Below are 23,498 nucleotides of genomic sequence, written 5' to 3' on the forward strand. Positions count from 1 at the left end.
GGGTAGTTGAAGAAGTGGGGGAGCTTGAAATCCACCGTCCTCTGCATCTCCGCTGAAGCGCGGGCTGAGCGGTCGGATGGACGGCGGCGCCAAGCAGAAACTGCGAGCAGGGACGACGATGTAGGGCCTGCTAGGTAGGGTGGAAACGGGTCAGATTAAATAGTGTTCTGCCTAAATAATGAGTAATACTTGGACGTACCTAGGTTATTGTGACCGTAGCGATCTGATCGCCGGCGGGACTGATCTTCGACCTCCTCCAATCAATCTGCAAGCTGCCTCTCCTCTCCGCTCGGCTGATCCAGGGGGTGAGTCGTCCACCTGCCCGGCCTTGGTAGGGAGGTTCTGGCCGGTGGCTTTAGTTCAGATCGGTAGAGATGGCAGCGAGTTCATTGGTGACCGATGGAAGAAAGATTCGGCGGTGCTTCGGAGGCGCGCTCGCCGGAGAACCCAGCCCGTGTGGTACGCCGTGGTGGTCGAGTCGTCAGGGATACGAGCAGAGGAGCTACCTCGGCGCACGAAGCAGGTTTTCAGAGAACGCCGCACAGCAGTAGCAAAGAAAGAACTGCTGACAGCAACTCCACCACCTCCTCTAAAAATCTTCCCGTGACAGCATCTCTAGCAGATACACCCAACTGTTTACGGGCGCCCTAAATCTTTTTTTACCGAACGGGTTTATGGGATCTGTTACGCCGTCACGGTATCACAAATTCTGCATAACTTCGTAAATTAGAGATTTCCACAAAAAAATTGAATGGAATCATAATATAAATTAAACATATGTCCGAAAGGCAATTCACAATACAACGATCTTTTCAATTACTATAAATGTTCAAATTCGAATAATTATTACAACAACAAATTGTTTAAATCACACACAAATACATATGAATAAAACTGAGAATCAACAATGCTCAATACAATCATGCTTGAGTTGGTTGTGTGAATCACGGTTCTCGATCTTTCGGTAGGTCTTAAGAAATGCAGTGATCTCATATGCGTCCCTGGCAGGCTTCACACGGTTATCAATATTGTCATAATTATACTCTTAAGTCCATCTCTCATCCTCGATGATAATGTTATGTAAAATTACACAGACAGTCATAATGTTTTTGAAGGATCCCAAAAGCGAGCAGGACCTCGAACAATGGCAAACTAAGCTTGCAACACGCCAAATGCCCTCTCAATATCCTTTCGGCAAGTTTCTTGTGCTTCGACAAAAACTTTGTGTTTCTTGGTTTTGGGGTCACTAATGGTCTTCACAAATGTTGATCGGGAAGGATAAATACCCTCGGCAAGATAGTACCCCATGGTATACTCATGGCCATTGACGGTATAGTTGCAAGCCGAAGCTTTGCCACGGGCTAGCTCAGCAAAAGATGAGATTGTTGCAAGACATTGATAGCATTGAGAGACCCTGGCAAACCAAAAAAACAATGCCAAATCCATAAATCATTTGAAGCCACGACTTCAAGCACAATGATGGGTTTTCGTTTGTGCCGGTGTATTGCCCTGCCTAAGCCACCAGACAGTTCTTTCACCTCCAATGCATGCAATCAATACTACATAACATGCCCGGCCATCCCCTTTCTCCGTTCATTGCCATGAACTTCTTCATGTCTTTCTCGTTTGGAGCTCAAAGGTATTCTGGGCCAAAACCCCGGATAATTGTCTTCGCAAAGCCACGGACGCATTTGATGGTGGTATCTTCTCCTGTGCGAAAGTATTCATCCGTGTAGTCGGCGGGAACACCATATGCAATCACTCTCATCGTCGCCGATATTTTCTGATATGCACTAAAGCCAACCAAATCGGCGGCATTCCAAGGCCGAGTGAAAAACGATAATTCTACTCGCAAGCTTCAGCGATGCACACGAAAAGGGACCTACGCATTCGGTATTGCCTATGAAATAGGTGAGCCGAATATGTCGGTACCTCAACGAAGTAATCCTTCATGAGCATCTTGTCGTCGTGAGCTCGGTTGCGAGGAATGCATAGCCGACCGACTGTGGATCTGCAACACTTTTTCTTCGAGCCCGTCTCAAATTCCTCCACGAGATGCAACAACACTAGGTTGTCGACATCGTCGTCAAGGATCATCTCTTTTATGTCTGAATCATCTGACGAAGACGACGAGGGCGAACTCCAATCCATCTAAAAACCCACGCCCGTGAATTTCACCCGAACTTCATCGATCCATCCAAATTGAATCAAAATAACGCGGGCGTTGGGAATACCTTCTCGGAAGCAAGCCGGCCACCCCTTTCTTCTCCTTCGCCGGCCACCACTTTCTTCTCCCCCTATGGTCGAAAGCACTTCCTCTAGCATGCGCGGGAGACCCACACCAATTACGAGGCTCACCAGCGCCGGAACCAATCGGATCCGCCGCCTACAAGGCCGTGCACCGAACTCCGGGGCGGACCCGTGGTGCCGGCACCGGCCACAGCCCCGCGGAGCTAAACGGGCACCTGTCGCCCTCAAACTTGGTGGAATGGATGCGGGGCGGGGCGCGGGGCTTACGAACGGCGCGGAGTAGCCGGGCGCTGATACGTCTCCAACGTATCTATAATTTATGAAGTATTCATGCCATGGTTGCAATAATTTTATATGTTTTTGGTATGATTTGATTAGAACTAACTCGGACTGACGCTGTTTTCAGCAGAACTAGTGTTGTTTTTTGTGCAGAAATAAAAGTTCTCATAATGGGCTGAAAATTTATGGTGATCGTTTATGGACCAGAAGAGACCCACAGAGCATCGGAGCTAGACCATGTTGGGGAACGTAGTAATTTCAAAAATTTCCTACGCACACGCAAGATCATGGTGATGCATAGCAATGAGAGGGGAGAGTGTTGTCTACGTACCCTCGTAGACCATTCGCGGAAGCGTTATATCAACGCGGTTGATGTAGTCGTACGTCTTCACGATCCGACCGATCCAAGTACCAAAAGCACGACACCTCCGAGTTCTGCACACGTTCGGCTCGATGACGTCCTCGCCTTCTCGATCCAGCAAGAGGGGCGAAGTAGTAGATGAGTTCTGGCAGCACTACGAAAACTAGGACGAGGATAAACTAGAGGGGACAGGGTTGCCGACACATGGCTTGGTGTTTCTTGATCTGTCTTGGGTGCTAGCCCTACCCCTCTATTTATATGTTGAGCCTTGGGGTCGAAACTTGGAGTAAAAGCCTCCACAAAGTCGGTTTCACCCGAAAGGCAAGAGTCCTCGGACTCCAGGGCCAGACGCCAGGGTTCCCGGCGTCTGGACCCAGACGTCAGGGACCCTGGCGTCTGGCCCCTGGACTCTGCAAAACTTCCTTTTGCGCTTTCCAAAAACCTTGTGGGCTTTCCCCTTTGGCCCAAATAAAGTGTTCTCGTACCCAAACATTTCAGGAAACATCCGGAACCCCTTCCGGTGAATTCCGGAACCCTTCCGGTGACCAAACACTATTATCCCATATATCAAACTTTATCTCTGGACCATTCCGGAGTTCCTCGTCATGTCCGTGATCTCATCCCGGACTCCAAACAACATTCGGTCACCAACATACATAACTCATATAGTACTATATCGTCAACGAACATTAAGCGTGCGAACCCTACGGGTTCGAGAACTATGTAGACATGACCGAGACACCTCTCCGGTCAATAACCAATAGCGGGGCCTGGATGCCCATATTGGCTCCTACATATTCTACGAAGATCTTTATCGATCAGACCGCATAACAACATACGTTGTTCCCTTTGTCATCGGTATGTTACTTGCCAGAGATTCGATCGTCGGTATCTCAATACCTAGTTCAATCTCGTTACCGGCAAGTCTCTTTACTTGTTCCGTAATACATCATCCCGCAACTAACTCATTAGTTGCAATGCTTGCAAGGCTTATAGTGATGTGCATTACCGAGTGGGCCCAGAGATACCTCTCCGACAATCGGAGTGACAAATCCTAATCTCAAAATACGCCAACCCAACAAGTACCTTTGGAGACACCTGTAGAGCACCTTTATAATCACCCAGTTACGTTGTGACGTTTGGTGGCACACAAAGTGTTCCTCCGGTAAACGGGAGTTGCATAATCTCATAGTCATAGGAACATGTATAAGTCATGAAGAAAGCAATAGCAACAAACTAAACGATCAAGTGCTAAGCTAACAGAATGGGTCAAGTCAATCACATCATTCTCCTAATGATGTGATCCCGTTAATCAAATGACAACTCATGTCTATGGTTAGGAAACTTAACCATCTTTGATCAACGAGCTAATTAAGTAGAGGCATACTAGTGACACTCTGTTTGTCTATGTATTCACACATGTATTATGTTTCCGGTTAATACAATTCTAGCATGAATAATAAACATTTATCATGAAATAAGGAAATAAATAATAACTTTATTATTGCCTCTAGGGCATATTTCCTTCAGTCTCCCACTTGCACTAGAGTCAATAATCTAGATTACACAGTAATGATTATAACACCCATGGAGCCTTGGTGCTGATCATGTTTTGCTCGTGGAAGAGGCTTAGTCAACGGGTCTGCAACATTCAGATCCGTATGTATCTTGCAAATTTCTATGTCTACAACCTGGGCTAAATCCCGGATGGAATTGAAGCGTCTCTTGATGTGCTTGGTTCTCTTGTGAAATCTGGATTCCTTCGCCAAGGCAATTGCACCAGTATTGTCACAAAAGATTTTCATTGTACCCGATGCACTAGGTATGACACCTAGATCGGATATGAACTCCTTCATCCAGACTCCTTCATTTGCTGCTTCCGAAGCAGCTATGTACTCCACTTCACACGTAGATCCCGCCACGACGCTTTGTTTAGAACTGCACCAACTGACAGCTCCACCGTTTAATATAAATACGTATCCGGTTTGCGATTTAGAATCGTCCGGATCAGTGTCAAAGCTTGCGTCAACGTAACCATTTACGATGAGCTCTTTGTCACCTCCATAAACGAGAAACATATCCTTAGTCCTTTTCAAGTATTTTAGGATGTTCTTGACCGCTGTCCAGTGATCCACTCCTGGATTACTTTGGTACCTCCCTGCTAGACTTATAGCAAGGCACACATCAGGTCTGGTACACAGCATTGCATACATGATAGAGCCTATGGCTGAAGCATAGGGAACATCTTTCATCTTCTCTCTATCTTCTGCAGTGGTCGGGCATTGAGTCTTACTCAACTTCACACCTTGTAACACAGGCAAGAACCCTTTCTTTGCTTGATCCATTTTGAACTTTTTCAAAACTTTGTCAAGGTATGTGCTTTGTGAAAGTCCAATTAAGAGTCTTTATCTATCTCTATAGATCTTGATGCCCAATATGTAAGCAGCTTCACCGAGGTCTTTCATAGAAAAACTTTTATTCAAGTATCCCTTTATGCTATCCAGAAATTCTATATCATTTCCAATCAGTAATATGTCATCCACATATAATATCAGAAATGCTACAGAGATCCCACTCACTTTCTTGTAAATACAGGCTTCTCCAAAAGTCTGTATAAAATCAAATGCTTTGATCACACTATCAAAGCGTTTATTCCAACTCCGAGAGGTTTGCACCAGTCCATAAATGGATCGTTGGAGCTTGCACACTTTGTTAGCTCCCTTTGGATCGACAAAACTTTCTGGTTGCATCATATACAACTCTTCTTCCAGAAATCCATGCAGGAATGCAGTTTTAACATCCATTTGCCAAATTTCATAATCATAAAATGCGGCAATTGCTAACATGATTCAGACAGACTTAAGCATCGCTACGGGTGAGAATGTCTCATCGTAGTCAATCCCTTGAACTTGTCGAAAACCTTTTGCAACAAGTCGAGCTTTATAGACAGTAACATTACCGTCAGCGTCAGTCTTCTTCTTGAAGATCCATTTATTCTCAATTGCTTGCCGATCAACGGGCAATTCAACCAAAGTCCACACTTTGTTCTCATACATGGATCCCATCTCAGATTTCATGGCCTCAAGCCATTTTGCGGAATCTGGGCTCACCATCGCTTCTTCATAGTTTGTAGGTTCGTCATGGTCTAGTAACATAACTTCCAGAACAGGATTACCGTGCCACTCTGGTGCGGATCTTACTCTGGTTGACCTATGAGGTTCAGTAACAACTTGATCTAAAGTTTCATGATCATCATCATTAACTTCTTCACTAATTGGTGTAGGTGTCGCAGAAACTGTTTTCTGTGATGAACTACTTTCCAATAAGGGAGCAGGTACAGTTACCTCATCAAGTTCTACTTTCCTCCCACTCACTTCTTTTGAGAGAAACTCCTTCTCTAGAAAAACTCTGAATTTAGCAACAAAAGTCTTGCCTTCAGATCTGTGATAGAAGATGTACCCAACAGTCTCCTTTGGGTATCCTATGAAGACACATTTCTCCGATTTGGGTTCGAGCTTATCAGGTTGAATTTTCACATAAGCATCGTAGCCCCAAACTTTCAGAAACGCCAACTTTGGTTTCTTACCAAACCATAGTTCATAAGGTGTCGTCTCAATGGATTTCGATGGTGCCCTATTTAAGGTGAATGCGGCCGTCTCTAAAGCATATCCCCAAAACGATAGCGGTAAATCAGTAAGAGACATCATAGATCGCACCATATCTAGTAAAGTACGATTACGGCGTTCGGACACACCATTACGCTGTGGTGTTCCGGGTGACGTGAGTTGCGAAACTATTACGCATTGTTTCAAATGAAGACCAAACTCATAACTCAAATATTCTCCTCCACGATCAGATCATAGATACTTTATTTTCTTGTTACGATGATTTTCAACTTCACTCTGAAATTCTTTGAACTTTTCAAATGTTTCAGACTTATGTTTCATTAAGTAGATATACCCATATTTGCTTAAATCATCTGTGAAGGAGAGAAAATATCGATATCCGCCATGAGCCTCAACATTCATTGGACCACATACATCTGTATGTATGATCTCCAACAAATCTGTTGCTCTCTCCATAGTTCCGGAGAACGGCGTTTTAGTCATCTTGCCCATGAGGCACAGTTCGCAAGTACCAAGTGATTCATAATCAAGTGGTTCCAAAAGTCCATCAGTATGGAGTTTCTTAATGCGCTTTACTCCGATATGACCTAAACGGCAGTGCCACAAATAAGTTGCACTATCATTATCAACTCTGCATCTTTTGGCTTCAATATTATGAATATGTGTATCACCACTATCGAGATTTAGCAAAAATAGACCACTCTTCAAGGGTGCATGACCATAAAAGATATTACTCATATAAATAGAACAACCATTATTCTCTGATTTAAATGAATAACCGTCTCGCATCAAACAAGATCCAGATATAATGTTCATGCTCAACGCTGGCACCAAATAACAATTATTTAGGTCTAATACTAATCCTGAAGGTAGATGTAGAGGTAGCGTGCCGACCGCGATCACATCGACTTTGGAACCATTTCCCACGCGCATCGTCACCTCGTCCTTAGCCAATCTTCGCTTAATCCGTAGCCCCTGTTTCGAGTTGCAAATGTTAGCAACAGAACCAGTATCAAATACCCAGGTGCTACTGCGGGCATTAGTAAGGTACACATCAATAACATGTATATCACATATACCTTTGTTCACTTTTCCATCCTTCTTATCCGCCAAATACTTGGGGCAGTTCCACTTCCAGTGACCAGTCTGCTTGTAGTAGAAGCACTCAGTCTCAGGCTTAGGTCCAGACATGGGTTCCTTCTCCTGAGCAGCAACTTGTTTGTTGTTCTTCTTGAAGTTCCCCTTCTTCTTCCCTTTACCCTTTTTCTTGAAACTGGTGGTCTTATTGACCATCAACACTTGATGCTCCTTCTTGATTTCTACCTTCGCGGCTTTTAGCATTGCGAAGAGCTCGGGAATAGTCTTATTCACCCCTTTCATATTATAGTTCATCACGAAGCTTTTGTAGCTTGGTGGCAGTGATTGAAGAACTCTGTCAATGACACTATCAACAGGAAGATTAACTCCCAGTTGAGTCAAGTGATTATGATACCCAGACATTTTGAGTATATGTTCACTGACAGAACTATTCTCCTCCATCTTGCAGCTATAGAACTTATTGGAGACTTCATATCTCTCAATCCGGGCATTTGCTTGAAATATTAACTTCAACTCCTGGAACATCTCATATGCTCCATGACGTTCAAAACGTCGTTGAAGACCCGGTTCTAAGCCGTAAAGCATGGCACACTGAACTATTGAGTAGTCATCAGCTTTGCTCTGCCAGACATTCATAACATCTGGTGTTGCTCCTGCAGCAGGCTTGGCACTTAGCGGTGCTTCCAGGACGTAATTCTTCTGTACAACAATGAGGATAATCCTCAGGTTACGGACCTAGTCCGTGTAATTGCTACCATCATCTTTCAACTTTGCTTTCTCAAGGAACGCATTAAAATTCAACGGAACAACAACACGGGCCATCTATCTACAATCAACATAGACAAGCAAGATACTATCAGGTACTAAGTTCATGATAAATTTAAGTTCAATTTAATCATATTATTTAAGAACTCCCACTTAGATAGACATCTCTCTAATCCTCTAAGTGATTACGTGATCCATATCAACTAAACCATGTCCGATCATCACGTGAGATGGAGTAGTATCAACGGTGAACATCACTATATTGGTCATATCTACTATATGATTCACGCTCAACCTTTCGGTCTCCGTGTTCCAAGGCCATATCTGTTATATGCTAGGTTCGTCAAGTTTAACCTGAGTATTCCGCGTGTGTAACTACTTTACACCCGTTGTATCTGAACGTAGAGCCTATCACACCCGATCATCACGTGGTGTCTCAGCACGAAGAACTTTCTCAACGGTGCATACTCAGGGAGAACACTTATACTTTGATAATTTAGTGAGGGATCATCTTATAATGCTACTGTCAATCAAAGCAAGATAAGATGCATAAAAGATAAACATCACATGCAATCAGTATAAGTGATATGATATGGCCATCATCTTGTGCTTGTGATCTCCATCTCCGAAGCACCTTCATGATCACCATCGTCACCGGCGCGACACCTTGATCTCCATCGTAGCATCGTTGTCGTCTCGCCAATCTTATACTTCCACGACTATCGCTGCCGCTTAGTGATAAAGTAAAGCATTACAGGGCGATTGCATTGCATACAATAAACCGACAACCATATGGCTCCTGCCAGTTGCCGATAACTTGGTTACAAAACATGATCATCTCATACAATAAAATTTAGCATCATGTCTTGACCATATCACATCACAACATGCCCTGCAAAAACAAGTTAGACGTCCTCTACTTTGTTGTTGCAAATTTTGCGCGGCTGCTACGGGCTTAGCAAGAACGTTCTTACCTACACATCAAAACCACAACAATAGTTTGTCAAGTTGGTGCTGTTTTAACCTTCACAAGGACCGGGCGTAGCCACACTCGGTTCAACTAAAGTTGGAGAAACTGACACCCGCCAGCCACCTGTGTGCAAAGCACGTCGGTAGAACCAGTCTCGCGTAAGCGTACGCGTAATGTCGGTCCGGACCGCTTCGTCCAACAATACCGCCAAACCAAAGTATGACATGCTGGTAAGCAGTATGACTTATATCGCCCACAACTCACTTGTGTTCTACTCGTGCATATGACATCTACGCATAAAACCTGGCTCGGATGCCACTGTTGGGGAACGTAGTAATTACAAAAATTCCTACGCACACACAAGATCATGGTGATGCATAGCAATGAGAGGGGAGAGTGTTGTCTACGTACCCTCGTAGACCGTTCGCGGAAGCGTTATATCAACGCGGTTGATGTAGTCGTACGTCTTCACGATCCGACCTATCCAAGTACCGAAAGCACGGCACCTCCGAGTTCTGCACATGTTCGGCTCGGTGACGTCCTCGCCTTCTCGATCCAGCAAGAGGGGCGAAGTAGTAGATGAGTTCCGGCAGCACGACGGCGTGGTGACGGTGTTGGTGAAGAACAATCTCCGTAGGGCTTCGCCTAAGCACTACAAAAACTAGGACGGAGGATAAACTAGAGGGGACGGGGTTGCCGGCACACGGCTTGGTGTTTCTTGATCTGTCTTGGGTGCTAGCCCTACCCCTCTATTTATATGTTGAGCCTTGGGGTCAAAACTTGGAGTAAAAGCCTCCACAAAGTCGGTTTCACCCGAAAGGCAAGAGTCCTCGGACTCCAGGGACAGACGCCGAGGGTTCCCGGCGTCTGGACCCAGACGCCAAGGACCCTGGCATCTAGCCCCTGGACTCTGCAAAAATTCCTTTTGCGCTTTCCAAAAACCTTGTGGGCTTTCCCCTTTGGCCCAAATAAAGTGTTCTCGTACCCAAACATTTCGGGAAACATCTGGAACCCCTTCCGGTGAATTCTGGAACCCTTCCGGTGACCAAACACTATTATCCCATATATCAAACTTTATCTCTGGACCATTTCAGAGTTCCTCGTCATGTCCGTGATCTCATCCCGGACTCCGAACAACATTCGGTCACCAACATACATAACTCATATAGTACTATATCGTCAACGAACATTAAGCGTGCGAACCCTACGGGTTCGAGAACTATGTAGACATGACCGAGACACCTCTCCGGTCAATAACCAATAGCGGGGCCTGGATGCCCATATTGGCTCCTACATATTCTACGAAGATCTTTATCGATCAGACCGCATAACAACATACGTTGTTCCCTTTGTCATCGGTATGTTACTTGCCAGAGATTCGATCGTCGGTATCTCAATACCTAGTTCAATCTCGTTACCGGCAAGTCTCTTTACTTGTTCCGTAATACATCATCCCGCAACTAACTCATTAGTTGCAATGCTTGCAAGGCTTATAGTGATGTGCATTACCGAGTGGGCCCAGAGATACCTCTCCGACAATCGGAGTGACAAATCCTAATCTCAAAATACGCCAACCCAACAAGTACCTTTGGAGACACCTGTAGAGCACCTTTATAATCACCCAGTTACGTTGTGACGTTTGGTGGCACACAAAGTGTTCCTCCGGTAAACGGGAGTTGCATAATCTCATAGTCATAGGAACATGTATAAGTCATGAAGAAAGCAATAGCAACAAACTAAACAATCAAGTGCTAAGCTAACGGAATGGGTCAAGTCAATCACATCATTCTCCTAATGATGTGATCCCATTAATCAAATGACAACTCATGTCTATGGTTAGGAAACTTAACCATCTTTGATCAACGAGCTAGTTAAGTAGATGCATACTAGTGACACTCTGTTTGTCTATGTATTCACAATGTATTATGTTTCCGGTTAATACAATTCTAGCATGAATAATAAACATTTATCATGAAATAAGGAAATAAATAATAACTTTATTATTGCCTCTAGGGCATATTTCCTTCAGACCAGGAGGTGACCAAGGAGGCCACAAGCCTGGGGGGCGCGCCCGCGCGCCTCCCCAGCTTGTGGGGCCCTTGGGCACCCCCTGACTTGATTCCAACACAAAGTACCCCTATATATGCAGTAACCTCCGAAAAGAATCCTAGATGAGAAGTTCCGCCGCCGCAAGCCTCTGTATCCATGAAAAACCAATCGGGACCCCGTTCCGGCACCCTGCCGGAGGGGAAATCATCACTGGATGCCATCTTCATCATCTCAGCGGCCACCTTGATGAGGAGGGAGTAGTTCACCCTCGGGGCTGAGGGTATGTACTAGTAGCTATGTGTTTGATCTCTCTCTCTCTCTCTCTCTCTCTCTCTCTCTCTCTCTCTCTCTCTCTCTCTCTCGCTCGCTCGCTCGCTCTAGTGTTCTTGATTTGGCACGATCTTGATGTACCGCGAGCTTTGTTAATATATTTGGATCTTATGGTGTTCTTCCCTCTCTACCTTCTTGTGATGAATTGAGTCTTGCTCTTTGAGGTTTCCTTATGTTGGATTGAATATTGGATTTGAGAACACTTGATGTATGTCTTGCATATGGATACCCGTGGTGACAATGGGGCATTATATTGATTCACTTGTTGTATGTTTTGGCACTCAACTCGCGGATTCCCGAGGTGACATTGGGGTAATCTATGCATAGGGGTTGATGCACGTTTTTGTCCTACGTTCTCCGATTGAAACTTTGGAGTGATTCTTTGTTGCATGTTGAGGGATTGTTATATGATCCAATTATGTTTTCATTGTTGAGAGACTTTGCACTAGTGAAAGTATGAACCCTAGGCCTTGTTTTCAAGCATTGCAATATCATTTTTGCTCACTTTTACTACTTGCTATCTTGTTGTTTTACATTTTTAGATTACAAAAACCTATATCTACCATCCATATTACACTTGTATCACCATCTCTTCGTTGAACTAGTGCACCTATACAATTTACCATTGTATTGGGTGTGTTGGGGGACACAAGAGACTCTTTGTTATTTGATTGTAGGGTTGTTTGAGAGAGACCATCTTCATCCGATGCTCCCACGGATTGATAAACCTTAGGTCATCCACTTGAGGGAAAATTTTCTACTGTCCTACAAAACTCTGCGCTTGGAGACCGAACACGAGTCTACAAGAATAAGTTGCGCAATAGACATCAGGGGCAACAAGCAATGACGGGGAAGTGCGACGGTAGCAGCAGTGGGGCGGGAACAGAAGTGGGCGGAAATGTCCTTCGCGCCAAGGGAAAGGGGATCCGGCAAAAATAAGGCAATTCCCATAGATATGGCGAAAATGGGCCGGGGTTTGCAGGATCCCGCAAAAAAATCCAGGACGGTCGAGTCGAATATATGATATCTATTCGGGCCGACAAATTCACCTATGTCCTGTAAGCTAGTGGTTATTTTGCCGGCTGGCCCGGTTTACGAGATCTTCTAGAGATGCTCTAAAATAGTTTTAGGGGATGACCATATAATTTACATGAAGTTGTCCGACTGCTAGTTTTCTCGGTTCTCATAAAAATTTCTTCCACTAATTTTTTTCCTATTTTCCATTAAACATCATTGGGCCCACAAGTCAGTGATACAACATGGGAAGGTATGGTGATGACCACCGGAGTAGCCGTAGCCGTGAGGCAGCGCGGATGAGAAGGCCCGGCGGCGGCCGACCCAGTGAGGCGAGGCAGCAAAAGTGGTTGTCCTACCACGGCGGCCGGCACGGGGCGGCGCGGCATGGGAGGTGCGACGGCGACCAATGAATTTGAAGTACGTCCCCATTAACCACTAGGGCATCAACCTAGGAATAATTTATCCTTTTGATAATCTATGATTAACCTCCCTTCATAATACCCACTACCACTAGGGGAAGTCGAATCCCCATTGCCTCCTTGAAAGAGAGATGTCCTAAACCACTGGACGATAGAGGCATCACTAGATGATATGGTCATATTCCTTGTGGCAGTGGGTGACGCGGTGAGGCAGAGGTGGTCGTCTAGCGGCGATGACCTGCATGGGGCGACTTGGCCGCGGTGGTGAGGCGGGGTAGTGGCCGTGGCAGCAGAGTGGCGGCGTGACGACATGAGGCGGTGGATGGGCAGCAGTGAAGTGGCCACGCCGGGCGGCATGCTAGAGTGATGTCGCGCGGTGACACAGAGCGCTCATCTTTAACTTTTAGACGGTTTTTTGCTCGTCAAGTCATACGGGAAGGGCTATCTTTCTGTATACTTGCAGGTTGGTGGGGGTGTTTATATGGGACCCCGTAAAAAATCTAGGTTTACGGGAGATATTAGAGAGTCTCTTTTGCCCCAACTTCCCTTAAATGGTAGGTTTTTTTAAGGATGTGAAATCTATTAGAGTTGCTCTAAAGTTGATTGATACTGCCTTTTTCGTGATTCGGCAATGGAACAGAAAGTACTCTACACCTATTTCCCAAGAGGTGACTCTGGGTTATCGAACTCGCGAGAGGAAGGTTCCCTTGAAGTGATTGTCTCTAGCAAGCTTACGTCAAAGAAATAATTCCAGCTTTTCACCGGATCAATCAAGCTAATTGTGACGAAACACTTATAATAAAAGAGGTAGGGGTATGAGTTCTTAATGTTTACAACCATGTATTTGTGTTGGGACCAGATATGATCTTAATTTGTACGTTGGAAGTCACCCATCGAGATGTGCTTGTTATGAACCGAAGTGGGGGATGTGTCCAAATAACATCTTGACCGGCACGCATCCTGCATCAAGAATCAGTTGTCCAACCATAGGTCCTATCCGTCACACGAAGTTGCCTTAATAATTAAGATTGTAATAATTAGACAAGAGCTTTAGGCGTTTAATGTCTACACCCCATGAATCCCTAAGGATTGGATCTGTGTTACCATACTAAACGCTTGTGTCACTGGTGTTCAGAATAACACTTCACATTCTCCCTGCCCTTAGCCTCTCTGTGGCTCACTCTCCATGATCCTGGGTACCTGCAAGGATGAAGAATGCAGACGAGACAAGAGACATCTATGGAACAATTTTATTTCACACATACGGGAAGTTAATTCAAAGCTCTTCAATTGATCCCTACAACAAATACAGAGGGTTGCAAGGCCTATGCCTCAACCCATATGAACTACTCACGCATGGAGATCAGATCTCATGAAGAACACATCTCAAAGATTGATTGATAATATGTCTTACAATGGATGCCTTGTGCGATGCACGATTACACGTATGAACTAGAGGAAGATGGACTATGGCGGTGATGGTGGCTATGGAGATGGAAAAATGGTGGCGGCTAGGGTTGATGAAAGGGGATGAAGATGACTCTGTTCTGGCTTCACTTGCGGACGTTCTTTTCACATTTTAACCTGGTCCCCTTTATAAAAGTTGTTCAGATGGACGAGATGCCTTGGTTTCCATGCCATAGGACCGCTCATATGAATGGTCACGGTCGTATGGAATACCATCTTTTGTGTTGTTTCTTCTGGTGCATTGATGGAAATATGCCCTAGAGGCGATAATAAAATGGTTATTATTATATTTCCTTAGTCATGATAAAGGTTTATTATTCATGCTAGAACTGTATTGACTGGAAACTTAAATACATGTGTGGATACATAAACAAATATTGTGTCCCTAGTGAGCCTCTACTAGACTAGCTCGTTGATCAAAGATGGTTAAGGTTTCCTAACCATAGACATGAGTTGTCATTTGATAACTGGATCACATCATTAGGAGAATGATGTGATGGACAAGACCCATCTGTTAGCATAGCATATTGATCGTTCAGTTTATTTTTATTTCTTTCTTCATGTCAAATACATATTCCTTCGACTATGAGATTATGCAACTCCCGGATACCAGAGGAATACCTTGTTTGCTATCAAACGTCACAACATAACTAGGTGATCATAAAGATGCTCTATAGGTATCTCCGAAGGTGTTTGTTGAGTTAGCATAGATAGAGATTAGGATTTGCCACTCCGAGTATCGGAGAGGTATCTCTGGGCCCTCTCGGTAATACACATCATAAGAAACCTTGAAAGCAAAGTGACTAATGAGTTAGTTGTAGGATGATGTATTAAAGAATGAGTGACGATGACACGTACCTAGTGTAGGGTCGTAGGCCTGACCTAGACACCCTCCCAAGGACACTGCCCCAGAGTCAAAGGCATACAAAGATCTGTAGAAGATACCGACTGAAATAACCCTGAAGTGTAATCCACTCGACGACAGATTCCACTCGAAAATCCCAATTCCACTCGACATAACCATTACACTCGACCATACAAAAGAATCACTCGGAGCATAGAAGGCCTACAGTCACCTCAGGATGGCAACGGTCAAGCATTCACTCCGCAGTCATAAAGCTCATTAATAGCAGGCGTTACCAGTAACGCCCTTGTCTTAACTCACATTGGACCATGTGTAACCGAGGGCTGGAGGGGCCTGGCAGACTCTATATAAGCCACCCCCTCCTCTGGCACAAGGGTTCGCACCCCCTGTAACTATTCACGCATAATCTAGTTGACAAGCCTCAGAGGCACCGAGACGTAGGGCTGTTACCTCCTCTGAGAGGGGCCTGAACTCGTAAACATGCGTGTACAACCTCGTCGTAGCTAGGGCCTTGCCTCTTCCTACGTACCCCCTGTTCTTACTGTCAGATCGTTCCCACGACAGTTGGCTCCCACCGTGGGGCGGTGTCTTAGCGACTTTCGGTGAGGTAGCAGTTTTTTGATCTCCATCGACATGGTTTTCGGCGGTGGTTTGTCCCTGGGCCACGAGGTCCGCCTCAGAGCGCTCGTCTTCATCGCTGATGACTCCGCCTGGCTCCAGGAAACCCCCCTCAACGTCGAGACTCTCCCCATCCGCGGAGCAATGCACTTTCGCGTGTGCGTTCGCGGCGTCCTGTTGCGGCAGCCGTCGACCCAGTACCGGTCGGCTCCTGCGGTGTCCTCGATCCCCGCTGTTTGCCGTCGCAAGCGATCTGGTCGCTCGCGGCTCCAGCGGTGGGTGAGGCATGCCGTGTCTTGCCAGTCGACTACCCCTCAAGTCACGACAATCAAGCCCGACGAATCTCTCTACGGGTCATTCGATCTGCCTACTGGTCACCCAGACACTCTTTTTGAGTGCGAGAGCAACAACCCCGCAGCAGAAGTCCTCATGGTCGACTCCCCGCACAGTCCGCCTGGATTTCTTCGCAGCAGCGGCGACCCGGTGCACGTTCATGACGAATACTATCCCCAAGCCCTCACTGCGGAGCAGAGGGATGAGCTACATTGCCGCAACATCGAGGCGCTTCAGACCCCCATCATTAGAGAGACCTCTGAGGCTCAGGCCTTGGAGGCTGCGCGCTTGGCCACCTTGGCTGAGCGTACGCGTCTGGAGAATCTCCAGCGGTCACTCGACGAACGCGCCCGTCAGCAAATCCCTGGATCCAGTCGACGGCCATGACAACTGTTTCCGTCTGAACCTCAGGTATATCATACTCTGGTCCAAAATCTCGCATCAGCAACACGTATAGAAGAGTTAATTCAACCATCTCGTTCAGAAGCTGGTAGAGGTTTGCTGCAGATCCGAGCGCTGCTCCAAGCAACAGGTGAACAGAACTCGGTTGTTTCTTAGTCGTGCAATAGAATCCATAGTAGATTCGTGGTTGCGGACACAGTTCAGTCGGCACATAGCCTGAGATCGCCCCTGCGGCGTGAAGATCATGGTTACCGATGGGATGAGTACCTTGGTCAGGGCCACGGGCAGTTTGATCCTCGTGATGAACATCGTCGAGTGCCCACGCCTCCTCCGAGGGGCGGGTCATACGCACCCCGGCGATATGACGATAGGCGCCCGTATGGTGACGAGTGGAGAGCTCCAGTGTAGCGACCAGACCTCAAACAGTCTGATCTCTGTGCTCCGGTGTCATCCCTGGATCAGTAATGCTGACACCACACAGTACTCGGAGGATTTATAACAGAGTAGCAATCACACACTTATTACATCGAGTGTCTCAAACGAGAACTTATTACAATAAATATGGCTTAAGGCCATCTAATAACGATAACAGCGAAAGGCTTGGTAGATAAGTGAGTCCATCAACTCCAGCGGCATCACTGAGTATAGAACCACGACCTAAAACTCCTTAATCATCATCTGAAAAGTTTGCAACATTAACGTTGCAGCCCGAAAATGGGTCAGCACATGGAATATGCTGGCAAGGTAACACATAGAGAGTAATGGAATGAAACAACTATACTATATGCATATTTGGCTGGTGGAAAGCTCTATGGTTACAGTTTTGCGTAAAGCCAATTTTTCCCTACTTCAAAGGAATAAATTTATTTAACTATCATGGTAGTGGTTAAACATTGAGAATGGTTGACAGCATCCTCAATCCCAATTAAGCATCATCATTAAACAAACCCAACAAAATTAATTTAAAGTAACATGTTGAGATTCACATGATAATCCAGGTACTAGATACTCAAGATGTCCATAACCGGGGACACGACTAATAATGAGTAGTTTATTACACTCTGCAGAGGTTTGCGCACTTTTCCCCACAAGACTCGATCGCCTCCGTTGGGTTTCTCGCACTACAGGTTGTTTGAGAAGACGGATGACCGAGACATAGTCTTTCAGAAGCGCTAGCACCTTACGATCGGGTAGACCGTACCACCTACATCCCCTACATCTGCTAGTCTACCACTTTAAGAGTTCGCACAACTTAGTCAACTATGCTAGAGCCCATAATAGCTTGTGGCTGCACACGGAAGTTTCTAGTATGAATAATCTCATGATCCCTTTGAGCCTGGGTGGCGGTCCAAAAGAAAACAGGCAAGTCCTGGAATACCCAGGTGCCTCAATCCACCCAGATGTGTGTTTAAGTTGCCACCTTAGATAAACCATTAATTATCAAATTCACATCTGTCATGGATATCATTCACCCAATCCACGTCTACTAGCATAGCATGGCATAATAAGCAAACGTAGAAGTAACTCCCAAAGGTTTGATAAGTAAACAGGTAATAGGTACTACCTCAACTACTTCCCATCCCACAATTTAATTAGATCCTAATCATGCAATGTGTGAGGGTTGATCTAATGCAATAAAACTGGGTAGTAGGAAAGTATGATCAAAGTGTTACTTGCCTTGCTGATGATCCGGGAAACCTAGCGATTCGAAGTAACAAGCGGCGCACTCCGGGTATTCTATCGCAGAGAAACAAACAAGCATAGAATAAGTACTCATCTAATGCACAGGTAAAACTCAAATAAGAGATCTAACCAAAAGGTTCAACTTAAGAACTCCGGTTGACAAAAAGAATCAAATCAAACGAAGCAACAAAAGTCAAACGGCGAAAGAAAACAACTTCGCTCTACTAATCTGGATCCAGGGCAAATTTTACAGTAGCAAAATCTTGTTTAAGTTGGTTAAACGGATAGAGGGTTTCGAGACGAAACTCCAGGCGCTTGAATCGCCGGATTCCGATAAACGAGCGAAAAGTTATAATAAAAAGAAAATCGGATCAGGAATCGCGATCAGAAAAATCACGGATTTAATCCGAGAAAAAGAAAAACGACGAACGCTCGCTAAATTAAATAAATCGGAAAAACCGATCTATTTTTAAAAAAACCGAAACTAGAAAAAAAACCGGCGGAAAAACCGACGAAAAAACCGAACGATTTTTTTCTTAAAAAAAACTGACGACACGGATTATGAGGTGAGGCGAACCTCGGGCGGCGTGCGGGCGAGGCGGCGGCAGTGGCTCCGGCGTGTGGGCTAGGGTTTGCCCCAGGTGGGCTGCCCCGGCTTATAAAGCCCTAGCGGGCCGGAGTCCTAGTCGGACACGGCCCGTAGGTCGGTTCGTTTTTTTTAAAATAATACGTGCAGAAGAAAAATAAAAAGAAATACTAAACGGACTCCAAAAATTCTGAAATAAATTTTCGCGGGCTTCTAAAATCAAGCCGCACAAGGTGAACATTTATTTGGGACCTAAATGCAATTTTGAAAAACGCACATTTTTCCTAAATTCAAATAAAATAACGAAAAACTCCGAAATAAAATCTTATTTGATTTTGTTATTAAATCCTCAATATTTCTTTATTTTGGGAAAGTCATTTTATTCCCTCTCTCATATTTTTGTAATAGAAATAATTGATGATAAAATAAATAAAATCAAATGATCCTATTCTCAAAATTTGAGAAAACTCAAACATGAAAATAACGAAATCCCCAACTCTCTCCGTGGGTCATTGAGTTGCGTAGAATTTCTAGGATCAACCAAAATGCAAAATAAAATATGGTATGCAATGATGATCTAATGTATAACATTCCAAATTGGAAATTTGGGATGTTACAAACCTACCCCCCTTAAGATGAATCTCGCCCTCGAGATTCGGGTTGGCTAGAAAATAGGTGAGGGTGGTCCTTGAGCAAATCTTCCTCTCGTTCCCAGGTGGCTTCATCCTCTGTGTGGTGGCTCCACTGAACTTTTCAAAACTTGATAACCTTGCTGCGGGTAACTCGGCTGGCAAACTCGAGGATCTTAATTGGTTTCTCCTCGTAGGTCAAATCGTTATCCAACTGAATAGTTTCCAAAGGCATTGTGTCTCTCAAAGGTATGTCAGCCATCTCCGCGTGGCACTTCTTTAACTGAGAAACGTGGAACACATCATGAACTCCTAACAATCCTTCGGGCAATTCCAACTTGTAGGCCACTTCTCCCATACGCTCCAAAACTCAATATGGTCCTACAAATCGTGGCGCTAACTTCCCTTTAACTCCAAAACGCTTTGTTCCCCGAAGTGGAGATACTCGAAGATAAGCTCTATCTCCGACTTCATAAACTATCTCCTTGCGTTTAGAATCTGCATAACTTTTCTTCCTGGACTGGGCTATCTTGAGCCTATCACGAATCAACTTCACCTTCTATTCAGACTCTTTAATCAAGTCAGGTCCAAACAACTGGCGGTCTCCAACTTCGTCCCACGACAACAGTGTCCTGCACCTCCTTCCGTACAAGGCTTCGAAAGGGGCCATCTTTAAACTGCTTTGGCAACTGTTGTTGTAAGAGAACTCTGCATATGGCAAATTATCGTCCCAACTAGATCCGTAATCTAGCGCACAAGCTCTCAGCATATCCTCCAAAATCTGATTAACTCTCTCGGTCTGTCCATCTGTCTGTGGATGAAAAGCTGTACTGAATTCTAGCCTGGTACCCAAAGTTTCGTGCAACTGCTTCCAGAACTTTGAGGTAAACTGGGTTCCTCTATCTGATACGATACTCCTTGGAACTCCATGCAAACATACGATCCTGGTCATGTATATCTTTGCCAACTTAGCACTGGTGTAAGTGGTCTTTACTGGGATGAAATGAGCTACTTTCGTCAATCGATCAACTACAACCCAAATCGAGTCATAGCCTGAACGAGTCCTGGGCAATCCCGTGATAAAATCCATGCCTAACTTATCCCACTTCCATTCGGGTATCGGCAATGGTTGTAACAATCCTGCTGGCTTCTGATGCTCTGCCTTTACTCTCTGACATACATCACAAACTACTACATACTCCGCAATATCCTTCTTCATTCCGGTCCACCAAAAAATATCCTTCAGATCCAAGTACATCTTGGTATTTCCTGGGTGAATTGAATACGGTGAGTCGTGTGCCTCTTGCAGTATCAATTTCCTGATCTCCGGGTCATTGGGCACGTAAACTCGGTCTTCAAACCATAAGGTATCGTGCTCATCCTCACGAAATCCCTTAGCTTTTCCTTTGCTAAGTTTCTCCTTTATAGCGGCAATCTCTTTGTCGGTCTTCTGAGCTTCCCTGATTCTATCCATCAAGGTCGACTGAATCTTCAATGCTGCTACATAGCCTCTCGGAACTATTTCCAAACATAGTTCATGAAGATTTACTGCTAACTCACTTGGTATTTCTCCCGTCATTAACGTATTGACATGGCTCTTACGGCTTAATGCGTCAGCTACTACATTAGCCTTTCCGGGGTGATAATGCAATCTCATATCATAATCCTTGATGAGCTCCAACCATCTCCTTTGTCTGAGATTCAACTCCTTATGTGTGAAAATGTACTTCAAACTCTTATGATCCGTGTACACCTCACAATGATTTCCAATGAGGAAATGCCTCCATGTTTTCAAAGCATGCACTACGACTGCTAACTCCAAATCATGCGTGGCATAATTCAACTCATGAGGTTTCAGTTGTCTTGAGGCATATGAAACAACTCTCCCTTCCTGCATAAGCACCGCTCCAAGTCCTCGATGTGAAGCGTCGCAATACACCTTATAATCTTTGGTCTGGTCTGGCAAAATCAACACTGGTGAGGTAACCAAACATTTCTTCAACTCCTGGAAACTAGCATCACATTCCTCCATCCATATGAACTTGGTATCTTTCTTTAACAACTCAGTCATAGGCTTCGCAATCTTTGAGAAATTCTCAATAAATCTCCGGCAGTATCCTGCGAGTCCAAGAAAACTCCGGATCTCTCCAACTGTTGTTGGGGCTTCCCACTTGGTCATGGTATCAACTTTAGTGGGATCAACTGCTATACCTTCTCCAGATATAACGTGTCCGAGGAATCCTACTTCCTTCAACCAAAACTCACATTTGCTGAACTTGGCATATAATTGATGTTCTCTGAGCTTTCCAAGTACCAAACGCAAATGCTCCTTATGCTCCTCTCCATTCTTCGAATAAACCAGGATATCATCAATGAACACTACGACGAACTTATCCAAAAATTCCATAAACACTTTGTTCATCATGTTCATAAAATAGGCAGGTACATTAGTCAGACCAAATGACATAACGGTATACTCGTACAGCCCATACCTGGTGGTAAAAGCTGTCTTAGGAATATCCTGTTCTTGAATCTTCAACTAGTGGTATCCTGATCACAGGTTGATCTTGGAAAATACCTTAGCTCCTTGCAATCAATCAAACAGATCATTGATCATTGGTAGTGGGTACTTGTTCTTGATTGTTACGTCATTCAATCCTCGATAATCAACAACCATCCTTAACGATCCATCCTTCTTCTCCACTAGAAGTACTGGCGATCCCCAAGGCGAAGAACTTGGGCGAATATATCCCTTATCTAGTAACTCCTTAATCTGCTTCTTAATTTTCCACCAAATCCTTTGCTGGCATCCTATATGGTCTCTTTGATATTGGCCCTGTGCCTAGCAATAGCTCAATCAAAAACTCAATATCTCTATCCGGTGGCATGCCTGGCAACTCCTCTGGAAATACTTCAGGAAAATCCTTCACTACTGGTACTTCCTCCTGCACAACTCCTGTTAAGCAATTTACTTGAGTCCTCTTTGGCACATGTCGGGATACATACTTGATCCTTCTCCCTTCTGGGGTGGTAAGAAAAATTGACTTACTAGCACATTCAATATTCCCTTCATACTTTGATAACCAATCCATGCCTAATATCACATCCAATCCTTGGGATTCCAATACTATTAGGTCTGAGGGAAAAACATAGTTACCAATCCTTAATGGTAACCGATCACACCATCGACCAGCCATATATTCTGCTCCAGGCGAGGTTACTAACATGGGTGACCTAAGGGCTTGGGTTGACAGGTTGTACTTATCCACAAATCCCTTTGAGATGTATGAATGCGATGCACCGGTATCAAAAGGAACGAGTGCAGTAAATGACTTAACCAAAAACTTACCTATTACTGCATCGGGCCGGGCTTCAACCTCCTCCACGCTAACGTGGTTCACCTGTCCCCTGTTGAAAGGGTTCGACTTCTTACTAGAACTTCCATTGCCATTTTGGCCTTCAGGACATTCATTGGCATAATGTCCGGTCTTCTGACACTTAAAGCAAGTGACTTGGCTCAGGTCCTTCTTGGCTGGGGTTGATGGGTTGGTGCGATTCTGGCCGCTGCTTCCTCCATTGCCATTACCATTCTTGGTGCCATTGTGATTGTGCGAGCTACCTCCTCCATGGGTATGCTAAAAATGTCCTCCCGGTCTAGGGGTAAAACGTGGCTTCTGCTGAGCTCCTGAATTGTACTTCCCTTGTCCATACTTCCTCTTGCGATTCTCAATTTGCTGCTGCTTCCCTTCAA

General features: G+C 44.9%; 1 protein-coding gene across 1 annotated transcript in view; it reads right to left on the reverse strand.

The window, feature by feature from the left end:
- LOC123061637 (vacuolar protein sorting-associated protein 25) overlaps positions 1–598 on the reverse strand; it is a gene marked incomplete in the record, with an annotated part of 4,385 nt that extends 3,787 nt beyond the window's left edge. The window contains 2 exon segments of the mRNA XM_044484816.1: positions 1–127; positions 200–598. Of these exon segments, the coding sequence (XP_044340751.1) occupies positions 1–47 (47 nt within the window).
- Positions 599–23,498: the final 22,900 nt, after the last annotated feature.

Source organism: Triticum aestivum, chromosome 3A (genome assembly GCF_018294505.1).
Source record: "Triticum aestivum cultivar Chinese Spring chromosome 3A, IWGSC CS RefSeq v2.1, whole genome shotgun sequence".
Lineage (NCBI taxonomy): Eukaryota > Viridiplantae > Streptophyta > Magnoliopsida > Poales > Poaceae > Triticum > Triticum aestivum.